Source organism: Anolis sagrei, chromosome 4, assembly GCF_037176765.1.
Source record: "Anolis sagrei isolate rAnoSag1 chromosome 4, rAnoSag1.mat, whole genome shotgun sequence".
Classification (NCBI taxonomy): Eukaryota; Metazoa; Chordata; class Lepidosauria; order Squamata; family Dactyloidae; genus Anolis; species Anolis sagrei.
Genome location: NC_090024.1, coordinates 170,580,357 through 170,597,442, shown reverse-complemented (window position 1 = coordinate 170,597,442; position 17,086 = coordinate 170,580,357). Strand labels below are relative to the sequence as shown.

The 17,086-nt window shown below is 36.6% G+C and overlaps 2 protein-coding genes across 3 annotated transcripts in view; one reads left to right on the top strand and one right to left on the bottom strand.

The window, feature by feature from the left end:
- The window catches only part of C8A (complement C8 alpha chain), a 74,483-nt gene extending 63,270 nt beyond the window's left edge, over positions 1–11,213 (top strand). Inside the window, exon 11 of the mRNA XM_067467868.1 lies at positions 11,188–11,213. Coding sequence (XP_067323969.1) covers positions 11,188–11,198 — 11 coding nt within the window. The 3' untranslated portion in view covers positions 11,199–11,213. The remainder of the gene's footprint in view (positions 1–11,187) is intronic.
- The window catches only part of C8B (complement C8 beta chain), a 46,343-nt gene that overhangs the window by 10,476 nt on the left and 18,781 nt on the right, over positions 1–17,086 (bottom strand). For both annotated transcript variants that reach the window (XR_010909864.1, XM_060773581.2), the window contains exons 4-10: positions 14,232–14,373; positions 11,891–12,023; positions 9,328–9,525; positions 7,296–7,536; positions 3,415–3,543; positions 1,270–1,433; positions 224–377 (exon numbers count right to left, since the gene is read on the bottom strand). Coding sequence is in view for 1 of the 2 variants with exons in the window: in XM_060773581.2 (XP_060629564.2) it covers positions 224–377; positions 1,270–1,433; positions 3,415–3,543; positions 7,296–7,536; positions 9,328–9,525; positions 11,891–12,023; positions 14,232–14,373 (1,161 nt within the window). In the remaining variant the exon portion in view is untranslated. The remainder of the gene's footprint in view (positions 1–223; positions 378–1,269; positions 1,434–3,414; positions 3,544–7,295; positions 7,537–9,327; positions 9,526–11,890; positions 12,024–14,231; positions 14,374–17,086) is intronic.

Sequence of the window (17,086 nt, the reverse complement as noted above, 5' to 3'; positions counted from 1 at the left end):
TGCTAATTTCTTCCATACTCTTGGATGTAGTTGATCTGGCCCTGGGAACTTGAATTAATTTAGAGTGGTCAGGTTTTCCTGGATGACGTGTTTCCCTATTCAGGGATGGGTTTTGCCTAAACTTTCATCCACTCCATGTTGCTGAGGTTGAGGACAGCTTTCTTTTTGTGAGAAGACTGAAGCAATAAAGGCATTAAGTAGTTCTGCCTTTTTCCTATCTTACCTTTTAGAAAAGGACGCCCATTGCCCTGGCAAGGAGTACAGTGACAGCTACTTGACTCTTGTTGAAACTCCTCCAATGCACGTCTCATATTTTGTTTCAGTGTATTTGCATTTGCAAAGGTAGTTGTAGTCATTAGTTCATAAAGTGGCTCTACCTATGGCGGGGAGAGAGTGTAAAACATGGTAATATATTCCATACAGAAATGTTTTCTGAATAGGGCAGATCAGATATGTGAAACTACCTTCTGAAATTCCACATTCTCACTCCTCACAACAAATTCTAAGGGCACTTCCACTATCTGAGTGTGGACTCAGATAAACCAGTTCAAAGCAGAAATTGTGGGATTTTCCGTCTTGATATTCTGGGATATAGGGCTGTGTGGAAGGGCCCTAAGAAGCTTGGGGGAGTGAATGCTTAACAATTTTAGGGCAAGAACTTTATTTCAAAATTGTGGAACAAATTTCAGGTCTTAAAAACCAATGTGAAATTTAATTTATTGACCACGAGTCTATATAGGCTTTGTGATGTATAGTGCTCTGTCATGCATACTTCTGCCTTCTTTTCATGTCTCTACACAACATGGCCAACTGAGCTGCTGCTGCAAGTAAGTCCCCTATGGCCAACTGGGAGCCAAGAGGGATCGGTGAAAGGGGGAAACCTAGGCCATGTTTTCTCAGCCAGTAATGAAGAGACAATCTCATTCTCCCAATTCTAACTGGCCATGAGGGGCATAAATAGATTATACTAACACCAACTAAATGACAGAATAGGGTGGGATCATTGTGCAAGGAAGTATACAAATATATCCTTGTTCACAAATCTGTAGCACAGAGATCAGTGGAGTTTATGTCCACTTATGACACTCAGAGGATCCAGCAATTGTGTCATTCCACTTTCAACTAGCTTGTAAAAGGAGGGGTCTTTTTTGCTGCATAAAAATCTTGTACAACATATTATGTGAAACTCTGAAAATAATTTTGAACTTTAAATTTTTTTCACAAGTTTTATTCCTCATTTATTCTTGCAGTTTTAGGGCTTAAAGTCACCTTCATCTGGATGATTTCAGGGTTGTATTGAACTGCATCTCCCCACTTTTGCATCAGTTCTGGAGTTGGCAGTTCTTTGGAAGCAAGAGTTGCTATATATTCACTTGCACCACCACGAACAAGAGCAATAAAGTCTTCCACAAATTTATTTTCCAAAGTGTTATCTAGAGAAAGATTATCAACATATATTCAAATTAGTTATTGGTACCTTTCTGCTAACATACTAGTTGAAAACTGTAACTGTGTAGCTTGGGGAATCTGGGAAATCGTTCTTCTAGTCCTCACTTAACCATTTGACCAGGTAACCAGGTTGAAGTTCATCATTGGGTGAACTTGAACCTTAGAACTCTCTTTCGGAAGTTTTGAGCAGGACAATCTCAACATTGATACTTTTTTCGTGCATCATTGTAGTAATTCTTGAGTTCTTTAGCCCCACTCTCATGACTGTCTTAGCCAGCTCTGGCTGGGAAAGTGTTCAATCTGACAGCTCCTGAAAGACCTATGTTATAATATCTGGTGGGATAAGGAAAAACAATATATTTCAATACTTTGAGTTAACTGGAATATATAAATGTTATTTATTCTTAATAGCATGTTCAGAAAATTTTGGAAGAGAAAATGGAAATGAATACCCTTTAGCTCATTTTTATTTAAGGTGGTTCATTATTTAGAGCAGTTTATTCTTATTTTCTAGAAGTTAACTTGATAAATTTAGAAACAATTTTACTGTGCTGTATATAAAAGGACTTATGCATTAGGCTTGGTTTATTTAAAAAATTGGTTCAAAACATGTTTCAGATGTAGGGGGCACTGGTGGTTTGATTCTAAAGTAACTTCCGATTTTTTAAAAAAATTCAAAACTTTCCAAAACTTCTGAAACTTCCAAATCACTTCGTTAATGGTAGACATGCATGCGCAATAGGAAAAAAACAGCACCGGCACTGGGGAAACTTCAGAGGATTCTCCCTCCCTCATTTTTAGACCAATCCTGATGACATTTGCTACAGCGATAGAAAACATGGCCCATTGCTAGTTCACCAAATTTCATAACCTTTAACTTATCCATGGATTTTTTGGTGAATTTTCATTTTTTTTATTAAAAACATTTTTTAATAATAAAGAAAATCTGTTCTTGGTTTGAAAGTGTTATTTCCTGTTTCATTGGGTGGTCTTTACTTTGAAAGTAGTTATTCTACTCTAGAAACTTTGTTCATGTGGCACAAACTGTATTGAATTGGTGGAGAACAGAAATCATAGTACAGACTCCATCAAGGGACATCTAGACTAACCCCCTTCTTCTGGGCAGAAAGGCACCATCCAAACTCTTCTGACATGCATTTGCTTCCTCTACTGAGTTGGAGGAGACCCTCAAGACACATCTATCCGTTTATTCCTTTTTGCAGATGCAATCAATAATTTAATTGTATCATTACTTAGTGATGTAAAGTGCTGGATGGCTGTGGTTGGCTACCCCAGTGTCTTGTTCATGACAATCAAGACAAAGTGAAACTATTGGTTTTTAAGCAGTATATGTTCTCTTGGCTTTGCAAAAGTTGCTTATTGCTTTGCTGCCTTCTTTAGACCTCTTTGTAGATTCAATCAGTTTATTTTATATTTAGACAAAGACTGCTACAGACAGCTATAGTGGTCTTTCAGCCATTTTGGCTAATGAGCAGTGGGGCAGTGTGGGAAATGTAGTTTAACAGCAGGGTCTTTTGCAATCTCTACCATTGGGGGCCTGGCCTTCACAAACTACAACAATGGCTGTTCTTAGCCATGCCCACCTCATCCCTCCCTTGCATAGTTGGGGGAAGGAAAGCATGAGATTTTAAAACTTTTTAGGCTTTACCAAAGTTGCTTAATGGTTGCAAAAATTAAAATACCTTGGGAGACATCCGAACATTATGGAATATTTCCAGAAAAAAAAGGTTAGCGGTTCAAATTTGGATCCCCCTCCCCTTTCCTGCATGGTTCAAAACTGTTTCAAAAGTCAAAAGTCAGAAGTTTTTTATGACTCCCAGGTTCTTCTGAATGAATTTATCAAACACTATTATGCATCCATGGATTTTGCTATCCATGGAGCGAATCAAACTGAGCAGATATCAAGGGTCACTGTCCTCAATTACTCAGTAGTCATTTACTTACCTCCAATTTCCTTTAAAAGAGCTTTACAAGCTCCACCAGATATTCCAAGGGACATGTAAACTCCGTCAATGTTTGCACCAAGATTAAGACCAGCTTGTGTACAAGATCGGACATCACTTAAACTATACCCTTTAAAAACACAATTTTGTATTAAAAGAAAGATGGGTTTGAATTCCAGGTTCCAGAACATGGATCTCATCTCAATCTAGGGGTGTACTTCTTCACTAATTCCATTCTCAAAGCAAGCAACATGTAATTTTAGCAAGGTTCTTTCTTCTGAAGAAAGACTTCAAAAACCGGGCAATTATCAAAGCCAGTTTGGAATTTGGGACTTACTCTGTATAAAATGCTCTTTTCTTTCTACGCTGCCCTGAGTTGCCTTCCGGCTGAAAAGGGCAGGATAAAAGTGTGGCAAATAAATAAATAAATAAATTTTCTGCATAGAAAACACTTTTGTTTTGTTTTGGGTGTAAAACCATGCACAGATTTTGTGCAGATTCAATTCTAAATGATAAATACCCTTCAAAAATGGTATGGATTTCGAAACCTTTTTCATAGTTGGAAGAAAATTGTTGAAATTCTGGTTGCTGCCTTTGACAAGGAACCTAGTTAAGAATTACATCCCTATTTCTCAATTATTCCTGATGGATAGTTTAAATGATTCAGAGAGAGAAAAACAAAATGAATGCAGGTGTTCCAATTTTAAACAATTTAAGGAGTTCCTGGGCATTACTCTTTTAACAGAAAATGTATATGAGAGGCAGAAATAATAATAAAAGAAGCAGGATAGATTTCTATGCCATGAAATTAGTGGGTTTTTCAAAAAACATCCTTGGGTAATTGGGGTGACAGGCTTCTCGGATCTCCTTTTTTTCTCTGTTCTGACATGCTCAGTAAGGGATTTCAAAGGTAAATGCTGTTTATTAAGTCTGATGTAGTCTGACACACATGGCTAGAGCAGAATCCCATTCTTCCCCAAGCCATGCTTTATTGCATTCTTCATTGCAGTCATGCTTCTGCAACCCTAAACTGAATGTCTGTGTTTCTCTGACCCTCTGTCCAATACTGTTTTTGCTAGTAAAATCTAGCTAAATAGAAGAGCAAAGACGGAAATTGGTGGCTACGGGTACTTAGTAAAAAGAAGCCTAACTGTTAGAGGCTTGGTTAAGTAAGATATACCGGTAATCTGTATTCTCTGTTTTTATCTTTCTGCAGGAACCCTCACCAGCTCCCAGTTCCTACATAGTTCAGAGAACCTTACATAGTGCAATGGGCTAAAAGAAAAAAAGAAAAACAGCCACAATAGCAACACTGCATGTGCAGTATTTTATATGTACACATGGACTTGTCTGCATCCGAGTCATTATGTGTTATCCAGATGAGTCCAAAAGTCCTTCTACACAATTTTATCAACCTCCCTCTGCCAATGAGTATACAAGAAACTGGAGCTATTGATTAATGTCCCAAAGCTCTCTTTGTTCTACACAACAAACATTGGCCCTTGTGAAAGCACCATCCATCAAATGAGAAGAGCAGTGTCAGATAGGAGAGCCTCCCAGTAAATTATTTACTTTTTTTAGACTCCTACAATCTGGATGCTTACAGAAATAAAAGGGAAATGAACTCTTTGAAGCCTCAGAGAACTTCATGAGAATGAGAGAATGTACTTTGCATTTTAGCAATTGATTTAACAACATAATTGCCCCCTGGAAGTGTTTCTAAGTCATTTGCATGTAAAAGACACTAAATGACCATCGTCTTCAAAGATGTCTACAAGCAATATTCATCATGCAGAAACAATAAATGAGATTGTCCAAATAAACTATGTTGCCATAAGCGATAAGATAGTATCCTATATAACCCATTGATTACCCCATAAGTAAATGGCAATGTATTAATTATTTCTTATCATTTCTATTTATTTACCAGTTTTTAAATGCAGTTTGCATTAATATAAAACAGAATTATACAACAAAACAGCAACATGAATAAAAACCAGCTGAAAATATTATCTATTGCAATCAGTTGACCAACTTAGCAGAACAAATAGGGCACACATTCCAATGGTACACAGCTGGTAGGTGGCAAGGAATTACATGATGGAAAACTAAGCCAAAATTCAGCACAATGGTGCTGTTCTGTTGTTAGGGCCAAACAATTCCTTAACTTAGAGATTAATATAATAATAGCTTCTTTTCCCCTTAAAACCCATAAATAGTTATTAAGTAATCATTTAGCACATTTCATTCAGCCCTAGCCTAAAAATAATGATTATGATATCATGGCATCAGAGTAGATTAATGTGCTAAGAGGTTCAATGGCTTGAACATTTGATGTCATTGGTCACCTTAGAATATCTTGATTTTCTGAATGCAACAACTTGATCCATTCAGGTTGAGAAGTCAGAAGTGGAAGACCTAGCTAACTACACCATTTATTAGAATAGTTGGAATACCTGACCACAATAGTCCATACAAAGTATTCAATTTTTTAAAAGACTACTCAGAAGCAAGCAGAAGTATATAAACATTCTTCCCCAAGCTTCTTCTCTAATGATGTAATTGGTAACTTTAACATTTTGAAAAACAATTTTCTCTCTGCACACAGTTTTTGAAAGTCTATTCAAAACCTAGGAATAGACAGTTTTGATTAGAAAATAACATTTTCTATGCAGGAAACATTTTTTCTGTACAGAAAATAAAATGTCCACAGAAAAATTGGTTTCCTGTGCCCATCAAGAACATGTACATTTTGCACAGACTAGCTCCCCTGTTGCAAGGATTGCTGTGCGTGAAACACTTTCTGCATAGGAAATAACATTTCTACATAAAAAGATCATTTTATGTGCAAAAATACTGTTCTCTATGCAAAATGACTATATACAAGTAATTCTTGGATTCTGAAGATTTATTTATTTATTTTGCATATTTGTATCCCATCCTTCTCACCTGGAGGGGGCCTCAGGTGGCTTCAAAACAGGCACTCAACAATGCCAACAGCAATAATTCATAATAATAGCACTTAAAACAATTCAATTAAGACATCAAATTACTAAAATAGTTATTTAAAAATTATGTTGGTTTAAAATCATAATCCATTGTCAATCCGAATTCCTTCTTAGCAAAGTTCCTCAATATTAACTATTTCCACAAACCTTTTAAACCATTTTCCAAATATTTTAATATTCTTTCCATCCCTACATAAATAATATCCTTAGAAAAATCAAATAAAACAAATCCTGTAATGAGCAAACTTGTTATTTCCTTAAGATATCACATATTGTGTAATGTACAGTACTTTTACAGTCAGCCATCTGTATCCATGGATTATGTATCCACAGATTCCACCATCCATGGTTTGAAAATATTTCTGTGCCACCAACACCCAATTTGTTTTTTACCGATTTATTTAAGAAACACAATGGGAGCAGGGGAGGCAAGATGGCACTGACACAACAGGAGGTGTTTTAATGGGCTCCGGTTTTTCCTACTCTTTCTTTTTGAAATGTGGAACAGAAAACACAGTAGGACAAGCCCCAAAACAAGACAAGACAAGACAAGACAAGGCTTCTAAACAACTCAGGAACACAATGTAACAGTTTTCTTTTGAACATGTCTTATTGATTTTAAGGAACTAGCTTTATTAATCATGCACTTGTAATTCGAATTCATAAAATATGACTTTATACATTATATACATTATTGTGTATATAATGGGACTTAGTATCAATGGATTTTGTTATCTGGGGTGCAGGGGGATGAAGACAGAGGACCTGTAACCAAACCCCAAAAGATACCAAGGGCACACAGTACAATGTTCAGGTACTTATAAGAGAACATAAATTCACTTAGCTCCCATTGTAGCCTTTTTAGCCCACATACCTGCTTTCTGAAGTGCATCAGAGTTTATGACCAAAGTGAATTCATAAATGCCCCCAAGGGTAGCTTCGGTGATGTAATGTGTTCCATAGTCTCTGAAGAGTTCTCGATATTCCCCATAACTGTACTCTAAAGGCAATTGAAGAACTCGCTGGAAGAACTCATAGTGAAGCATCAGATTCTGTTTTTTCAGTTTATACTGGGCAATTTCCAGGTCTGAACGTGCATGGATAAATTTGCTAGACTGGATTAAAGAAAATGTAGCAAATAAGAGAAGGCAAAATGCTTCAATGCAGTCTTAAATTTCTCTGTGTATTTTTCAGTGTTACAGGGTTTGGTGCAGTCTTTCTGGACACACTGTATTTTTTTCATGCATTTTAGTTATATTGAAAACATATATTTTTAAAAATGCATGTAAACAGAATTTCAAAAGTTCTGCTTTTAAGATTAAAGCTCCTAGAATCCTCCAACCACCAACCTCAGGAACTTGAACTCCAGGATTTAGTCTGAACTTTTAGGGCGCTTCCCAGACTACTATACCCCAATTTGAAGATATTGGTCGGTAGATCTTTTAAGGCTCAAATAAAAAATCTGAACAGATCTACTGTCTCCCTGACAGCAGAAGCCACCAACCAGTTGGTGTTAACCTCCCCCCACCCGGTAGACATTTTTGCCTTCATCCATAGGTGGAAAGTAACTTTGGGAAGCTCCCTTGTGGTATTTTAAACTCATTTCCCAGGATTTAAAATCAAATTGAAAGCCTCAATGAATATAGAAGACCACCATCTTTACAAAATCACCTTCTTTGCATAGAGTTTGATTGAACTGTGCAAGGAAAGTTTAACAGTGAATTAACCTTCCAAATCCCATGCTCATTTAAATAGATAAAGCGTGGAAATGGCCTATTACATGGATTCACAAGGAAATTAATCTTCATGTTTGGTGTGGAAACTTGACAAGCATATTCATTCTACCTCTGGCTCAAAATTCAAGGTTACTAATTATTTTGAAAAATTAACCCCCTAACTAATTTGTTGTGTTATCCATCTGTTCAAAACATTATGATGGCTTCCCCAAAATGTCCGCGCCTTATTTCAGTAGCGCCCAAAAAGTCAACCTTTTTTCAGATCATATAATTTGGGAGCTGAAAACTTGAAGATTCTAAAAACTGAAATTTAGTCCCAATTGTTAATTGGTCTATACTAGGCATCAAAGGAAATCCTGTATCTTGGGAGATTAACATCACTGTCATTGTCATCATCCTTAGCATCAGTATATTCATTCATTTCTTACACAAGATTTTTTTACATAACCTAAGTACAATATTGTTGCAACCATCTCCTGCTATATATATTGTTCTCCTGAATAAATCACTGAATTGATTTTTCAGCATTCTTAAAGCAAAATAGTTTTCTTCTGTGTATAATTAAACCATGGAAGGCCTGCAAGCAGTTTTCATTCTGTATTACTGTCATGCTTGCCCTGCAGTTGAACACTTTGGTTTCTTCGCTACTTTTGCCATATTCTGAACTGACACCACCTGTCTTATTGTTTCACCAGTCAAACATTAGCATGGCCTTTTAAGTTCATAGTGAAATCCTCTGAAAATCCCAAGGACAGGAAGGCAGTTATAGCAAAGACAACTCTTGGAAAAACAGATACTAAAGGAATCATGAAAGTAAGGTCTCTTCTTTTAAAGTGGAGATGGGCACTTTTTGGAGGATAGTCCCCCACTGAGGTCTCTGAAGATTAAAAAAAAACACAAATCAAATGCATACCTTAATGTCTCCAGTGCTTCCTATAAGGATTTAGGGACAAAATTGCATGTTTAACCTTTTGTACATTTCTTTTTAATCGTTGATTTTGCTTTAATTTGAATGTGACCTTGAATCCTGATGTTTTTCTCCTTCATAATCATCCCTACCAGTGTAACTTCTGAATATGGTGACCGTGGAATTCCGATTCAAATGTGTGCATGTGCACAATACATTATTCTACTTAAAATATACCTAGAATTAAGCAAAAGTGTGTTTACCGTTGAAGAAAACTGTTTTGTTCTCTGAACAAATCTCTTGAATCTTGTATCATCCTGGCTATAACCAAAGTGAAATACACCCGGTATTCTTAATCCAACACTGAAGCTTGTTTGTTTTGACTTGGTGCTATCGACATTCTGTTCAAAACTTGAGTAAGTTTCATATTCAGTTGAAGTAAAATCATACGTGCCTTTGGTCTACACAAAAAAAACAAAAACAAAAAGAAGCTCTTCGTTCACACATAAAATAAGGAAGAACAAGGTATGGTAATATGAGGATGAAAAATATTGAAAAACAAAGTAACATTTGAATGACAATTTTTTTTGTATATTTTATCTATGGTGTTTTTGTTTTCATGTTGCAAGCCATGTTAACTTGGAAAAGAGAGAATCTCAATAACAGCTGAGATCCCGCACTGACGGGAGAGCCATGATATTAAAGCAAAGTTCTTATCTTCAGGTCCAATCTCTCAACCCTGTCTTAAAGACCATTCAGAAATCCCAAGTGATGGAGTCTGTAGTGTTGCCAAGCAGGTCTCTGCATGATGATATGGGCAGTGAGACAAGTTGTAACAAAGAGTTGCAATGGGACCTATTTCTTCTGTGCCTCACACCATTTTTTACTAGCAGGAGAAGACTGGGCACATAAGCCTACAGTGCTCCACTTGGAAGCATCATTTATCTCCATCACTCAGGAGGCCTGGCGATTAAGGTGGCTTTCAGATGCATTTGTAATTGTGGCATGTTTACAAATTGGATTACATGTTATTGGAAGTCTAACTTGTAACATTGTAACTGCCTAACAGGATACTAGAGAAATATGTTATAATTTTGAGGATGAGAATAATAATAATAATAATAAGAAGAAGAAGAAGAAGAAGAAGAAGAAGTGACTCAGGACCTCATCACATGGAAGCCAAGAAGCTAGGGGACAGTGGGGGAAACCATGGGCCAATGTAATGCTGTGTTCCCTTATCGTCATGGGATCCCTTCCCACAATGTTTCCTCACTGTTCCCAGCTTCCTCCTGCTTCCTCCCCGGCTTTTTTCTATGAATAGTGAAGAGAAGCAGATCCCAGAGGAGTCGGTGTATACTTGACTCCTCTCAGATCCATTTCTCTGCACTGCTGGCATGCTGCCAGCATGGAGCTTAACAGAGCCCCACTGGAAGTAGCCCTGCACCATCTGATGGGCTCTGTTAGCAGCGTGTCAGAGAAGACACTTCTTGACTTCCATGGAATGAGGTCGCAAATGCTGTTAACATCCTCATTCTTATAACCATTTTATCTAGGAATTATAGGTAAACGAAACAATTAAGTGCATCTTTTGGCAATATATTTTAAATTAGACAAGAAGAAAACTGTACTATATATTCATGTATTAGTCTTAAATTTTAGTCATATAATCACTGTGGATCAATGTGAGTACCATACTTTTATCAAAAAAAAGAACCATCCCCTTCTCTGATTAGTGTGGTGAAAAGCAAGAAATTAATTGGTTCTAGGACAACTTAAATAAGCACCAATGCCTTCTATTGCTTCTGCTATAGCAGACTGGGCAGGAAAATCATGGCATGGTTTGCCAGGTGCACATGGTCCCCTGATGCAGCATTGGTTCTTCCCCCTTTGCATGATCAAATCAAAACCCACAATTTATAATGTTGGCTCTAAAACCTGCCCTCAACTTACACATTCGTCAATTTACACATGAATATATATGGCAAGTTAACTCTAATTTGGTTGAAAATAGCAGGATGTCCATTACATTGCTTTGGGAACTGTCAAAGTTTTCAGATATGTTTGTGCATGTGGAATTCACTCCCTGGGGAAATTAGGTCATCAACATCCCTCCTCTCTTTCAGAAGGAAGTTAAAAACCTGGATATGGGACCAGGCCTTTGGGTAAGCTGGCAGATGGATAAAAGACAATGACGACCAGAGTAGGAAAGGACTATGACAATGCTGGATGGATTATGGATTTATGAATTGGCGAACATTGACCACAAGATGATTTTATTGCTGCTATTGTATTAATGTGATTGTTTTAACTAGTTATAATTGTTGTTGTTATACTGTATTTTGTATATTGTATTCTGTGAACTGTTGGGCATCGAATTGTGCCTTTTGTAAGCAGCCCTGAGTCCCCGCTAGGGGGTTGAGAAGGGCGGGGTAGAAGCACTCGAAATAAATAAATAAATAAATAAATAAATAAATAATATATCGATCCACATTTATCTTGATTGAGAAACAAAGCAGCTCACAACATTTAAAAATTACAGCTTAAAATCCACAACATACAAATATTATAATGGAATTAAACAAACCAGCCAATTAAAATATCTTAAACCACATGAAACAATTAAAAACTTGTTCATATAAAATTGCATTCTTATTGTCTATATTGAAAAAAATTCCTGTGAAGAATTCCAGGGCAGGTCTTGATACAAAGAAAGTATGGAACATATCCATATAAAATAGATAAGTGTAAGATAAAAACTTCACTATAATAAAGGATGTAATATGTCACAAATCTGAATTGAAAGAAAAGCAGCAATTAGATAAATACCTCAGCCAAATAGCTTTCTACATTGGATGGTTTCCTGAAATTGGTGCCTGCAATGTTCTGTGGTGAACAAGCACCAGCATAGTATTTGTGGTCAAGAACTAAGCCTTCCAGATGATTTGTGAAAATATTTAATCTGGAAAGAAGAGAGATTGTTAAAGCCATGATATTTACACATTCATGAGTAAATTCTATTCAAAGTCAGATTTTCTTAGTTTTCTGCTTTCATTGGTAAAACAACTGGAGAAAATCTTATACAGGTAGTAGGCTTGAGCCCAGATCCATTTTTAGCCATTTAGTTCATTCATTCCTGTCCATTATGAGACCACGTGGCAGCCAATCTCAGCTTCTCCTTCCCTATTAGACACCACAGTTTAATCCTTTTGATTTTCCTTTATTTTCCTTTATCTTCTTGATGCTTTTTATTTAGTGGCACTGGATGGAAGTTGGGGGCGTGTGGGGATGAGTGGATGGGGTGTACACGTGCATTTGGAGGCTTGGGAGAGTCACCCTTTTAGCTTCTTTCTCCTTCCCTTCCTTTCCTTCAAACACTTCTAAAAGATAATAATAATAATAATAATAATAATAATAATAATAATAATAATAAATCCCAGAAAGCAAAAACATTCATTCTCTGAAAACTGCTACCACCTAGTTACCTCTCCTCTATAATAGAAAGTAGAAACAGCTTTAATGAAGCTTTAAACCCAGAGACTGAAGCATACTCATCCCAGACAGGGCCTGCATTAGAGAACAAAGAGGGGTTTTTTTTATTTAGGAAGCCCAGGGAGATTGCTCCAGGTTGATTGCTCTTTCTTCCCTGGAAATTGGGAAGCCTCCTTAAATGTATTGGAAAGCTGAGTGCAGGGAAAGAGCACACATACCCTGCAGTCTGTCTCCTCTAGAGTAGAAAGAAGCAGCTTTAATGAAACATTAAACTCAGCCTTCTCTACAGACAGAAGGGAAAGGATTGCAGAAAGAGTGGTACCTTAACTCTGATGCATTTAATCCAGGTCTTAATTAAGGATATGGAACGGGAGTCTGTGGGAAGCCCCCCCCCCCAATAATGGGCCAGATAGGGTGCTTTCTTAACCCCACTGCAGACATCCAGGATCCCTTGAAGGAAAAAAGGAAAGGCTCCCAGGACCAGAAAGGGGAACCTCATAGCTGCTAATGGGCTGGAATTAGCCACATTTTTCAGCTATGGACTGAAAACGGCCATCCAGCTACCCACCTATTTTTGCAAAGCACATGAAAATGGATATGGAGGTCTACCGGTGTCCAGCCAGCAGAAAAGGATTGAGGTTCAACCAAAATGCACATGCCTAACAGTTATTCCCTGAATTACAAACATCTGACTTACAAACAACTCATAATTAAGAATGGGGATGAGACAACAGGAAGTGAGAGAAATCTATGTCTTGGAAGGGAAATTCACTTCTGGAAAAGTTATCTTGGGAAAAAGGTGTCTCCACTGAATCTTTATCACCAATCCTTGTTTCTACAACAAGCAAAGAGTGTTCAAAATCCAACTGTCACAGGAACAGGAAAGGAGATGAAATCTTCTTCTGAACAGGGACACAGACAGCAAGACAAACAACATGGAGGTATTAACTCTTCCTTTTGCTATCCAAAGAGCGCGCTCTCTCTCTCTATATATGTGTGTGTGTGTGTGTGTGTGTGTGTGTGTGTGTGGATGGCTGGAGCTATACTTTAAAAATGTACCTCTTTGAACTTATATACTAATTCAACTTTGGAAGAAACCTATCTTGTCCATAACGTAAGGACTGCCTGTACTTTTACATTTACGGAATTATATTTGTCTCTCCCCCCCCCCCCCTTGTTGGTCTTTATATAATTGGGTTAACAACTCTCTCACAACACATTAGATTAAAATTCCTCTGTAGAAAGATTTATTAAGAAATAAATAAGCTTCCATTTAAGAACACAATGAAAATCACTAAGGAGATCTATTAAATTTATATTATGGAGCAATTTCATTTTCAAAGTCATAGGAAAGATCGTTCTATGATTGTTCAACAGCATTCTTTACAATTGTCACCCTTGTAGAGTACAAAAGCAATAGAATCTTCAGGTTTAGTTGTCAACCGAATACAAAAGGTTCTAAATTCAGACTCATGCTAGTTGATGTCTTCTCAGGGTGTTCTTCTCATTTGTTCCCTCCACACCACCCCAAAATTATTCTAGAGCTATTCTTCAAAAAAATGTGAAAACTAGCTCTTCTTCAAATAGGTTCACATTTGCACAAATGTTTCTTAATATAGGAACAGTTCTAGTCACTAAAGCTAGATGAATCTTATTTGTATTCTGCAGAAAATCTTACCCGCTTGCTAGCATCTGTATTCCCCAGTATTGTTCTATGGGCTGGCTGCATCTCCTATACACTTTCTTGCAATTTTTTTCATCTGACTGATCCCCACAGTCATCATCTCCATTGCAAAGTAGCCTCCGATTAATACATCTTCCTACAATGCAGAATGGAAATGCACTGATTAATTGTTAATCTGATATTACCGTTTAGGTTAATAAGTGCAATTTTATGCCTCTGCCCCTCTTAAAACATACAGACACAATTTATATCAGCCTGTTACTAAAAATTCTTCTTATCTTTGTGTTATATAACATGACATACTTAATTGATTAGGAGAAATCTACAGCATGCTGCATTTTGGTACTATCCCTTTAAGACTGTCACCATTTATAATTTGACCATTTGTGAACTGCATTGCATTTAATAGGAGAGAAAGTCATAAAACAAAAGAACCTGAAAAAACTGCAATGATGAAAATGAAATGCAACAAATATGCAATCTACCATTGTTGTTGCATTCTAGAATTCTCACTACTTATAGATTTTATCTTTGTTTCAGTACTTCTTTGCTACTCATGTTTCAAATACTAGCTCTTTTTTCCTTTTGACATTCCATATGCATTAATCAACATTAATTTGCATTTAATTGTTAATCTCACTAAAATACAAGCACTGAATCAATAGAATTTACATGACTGTAGATTTATCAAATCTTGATTAGATCTACTCTACATTGGATCTATAATGGTTCTGCTCTAGTTACTCTTAGCATTAACAATCTTGTAGTGTGTAGGCTTATCTGTTCTATACATCACCAAAGCAATAGCTAAAGAACTAGTCTGCAAAATGTTGCCACTGCAAAAATATTGGAAAAAATCCACCCTAGAGTTTTCTGGTTGTAGAAATTGGCATAGTAATTGCCCTCATTATTTTCCAACGAAGATGGACAACACAACTCTTAATACATTTTATGAATTTTGATTTCTACAGCTATGTATTTCTTTTAAATGCTTACTCTTTTGAAACATATGGCTAATTGTGTTATTACTATAACGATCTATAATGACTTGAGAAGCTAGATCTCCTTGCTGCAGTTGAGATCCCTGGTCAGATAGAAATTATCAGTAGTTTGGATAAGTAACATTTGTTCATAAATCAATGGATTACATTGTTAAAAACCCCCAGATAAACCATATTTGTAAAAATACCAAGTAAGTACCAAAAAAAAAAAATCTCCTTAATATACCTAAAAGTGCTCACTTTTAACTATATGAGCTACTGCAAAATGGAATGTAGAAAAAGATTGGGTCTAATTTAATCCCATTAATAGCCATACCTGATGTGTGAGACAATGAATGCCATCCTGTTAGTTCCATACCCATGAATATATTAAATGTATGTCTGCATAAATTGAACTTTCTGATCAATATGGATGTTAATATTCGCTTCTTCCCTCCATGCTGCTTCAGTCTTCTCCCCACCAGGGATGGACTAGAGAAGTATTTGGATGTATCCCGCTCTGTTGAGGTCTACTTTCAGAGATTTCACCAAGTGTTGTAATACTTTCATATCTAGCTATAGGGGCAAATCTAGATGCTTCTTCAATTCCACACTGCTTTCACCAGGCATGAAATGGCTATGAAGGAGGGGCTGCATCAATTCCCTAGTAAATCCAGCCATAGTCTTATTCCACATATGGGAACTGATGCCCTACTCTGGAGCACACACAATTGTAATCAATCAATATTTTGTTCTGCATTGGCCTTGTACAGTGATTCCATAAGGAAAGATAAGAACAAATAAATGGATCTCTGTGTGCACACAGACACATGTGCTTCTTCCAGACAGATGATTCATGATTTTAGAAATATCAATCTTTGTGGACAATAGGCTTGGGTGGTTTCGTTCGTTAATTTCGTAATTCGTTATTAATTCGTATTTAAATTAGCTTACGATCCAATATTGAGCTATGCAGGACTACTGTGAGGAGTAATTAAAAATCGAATCAATTTTTCCAATTTATTTCGTATTGTTTCATAATTGTTTCGTAATTGGTTCAAAATTGTTTTGAAATTGTTTCGTAATTGTTTCGTAATTATTTCCGTATGTCTGGGGCAAGTTTTATAGTTGTTGTTTGTTTTATCAGTGATAAAAAATAAATTATCACACCAACAGTCAACAACAGAGGGAGAGGGAAGCTTCAGAAGTTCCCCCTGTCCCATTTGGAGGGTTTTTTAGCATATTGCGCAATCGCGTCCACCATTAACGAATCGATTCGTAATTTTACGAAATTTCGTATATTTCAAACTTTTTTAAAGGAAAACTTCGGAATTCTTTAAAAAAACGAAACACAAGGGCCCCCTAAAAACGAAACGAGTTTAGAACCAAATTTTTCCGTGGTTACCCAAGCCTAGTGGACACGTACTGTTGTTGCTTGTCTCTCCAATTTAAATTCATGACAAGATTTATGTTAAGATCTTTTAAAGATTCTCATCATGCAAATATGGTTTGAATCCTATTGTTTGTGACAGCTAGAGAAGATCGATGGGATTTACCAACATGCTGATTCACCATTCAACAATAGGTTTAATGGATTTGCTCTAGATGGGTAATTAACCAAAAGAATTTGGCCATCATTAGTTTTCAATTGAGACACCATGCAGTCTAATCTACCATAGTTTAAGCAGGCCAGAAACACAATGTTCCTGCATTGGTCTTATTAAGGGCAAATTCAATTTGATAGAAATAGAATATCAGCATGACTGAGTTGAAGGAGATCACAAGGGCCATCCGGTCCAACCCCCTGCCATGCAGGAAAGGCACCATCAAAATACACCAGAACAATGGCCATCCAGTCACTGTTAAAAA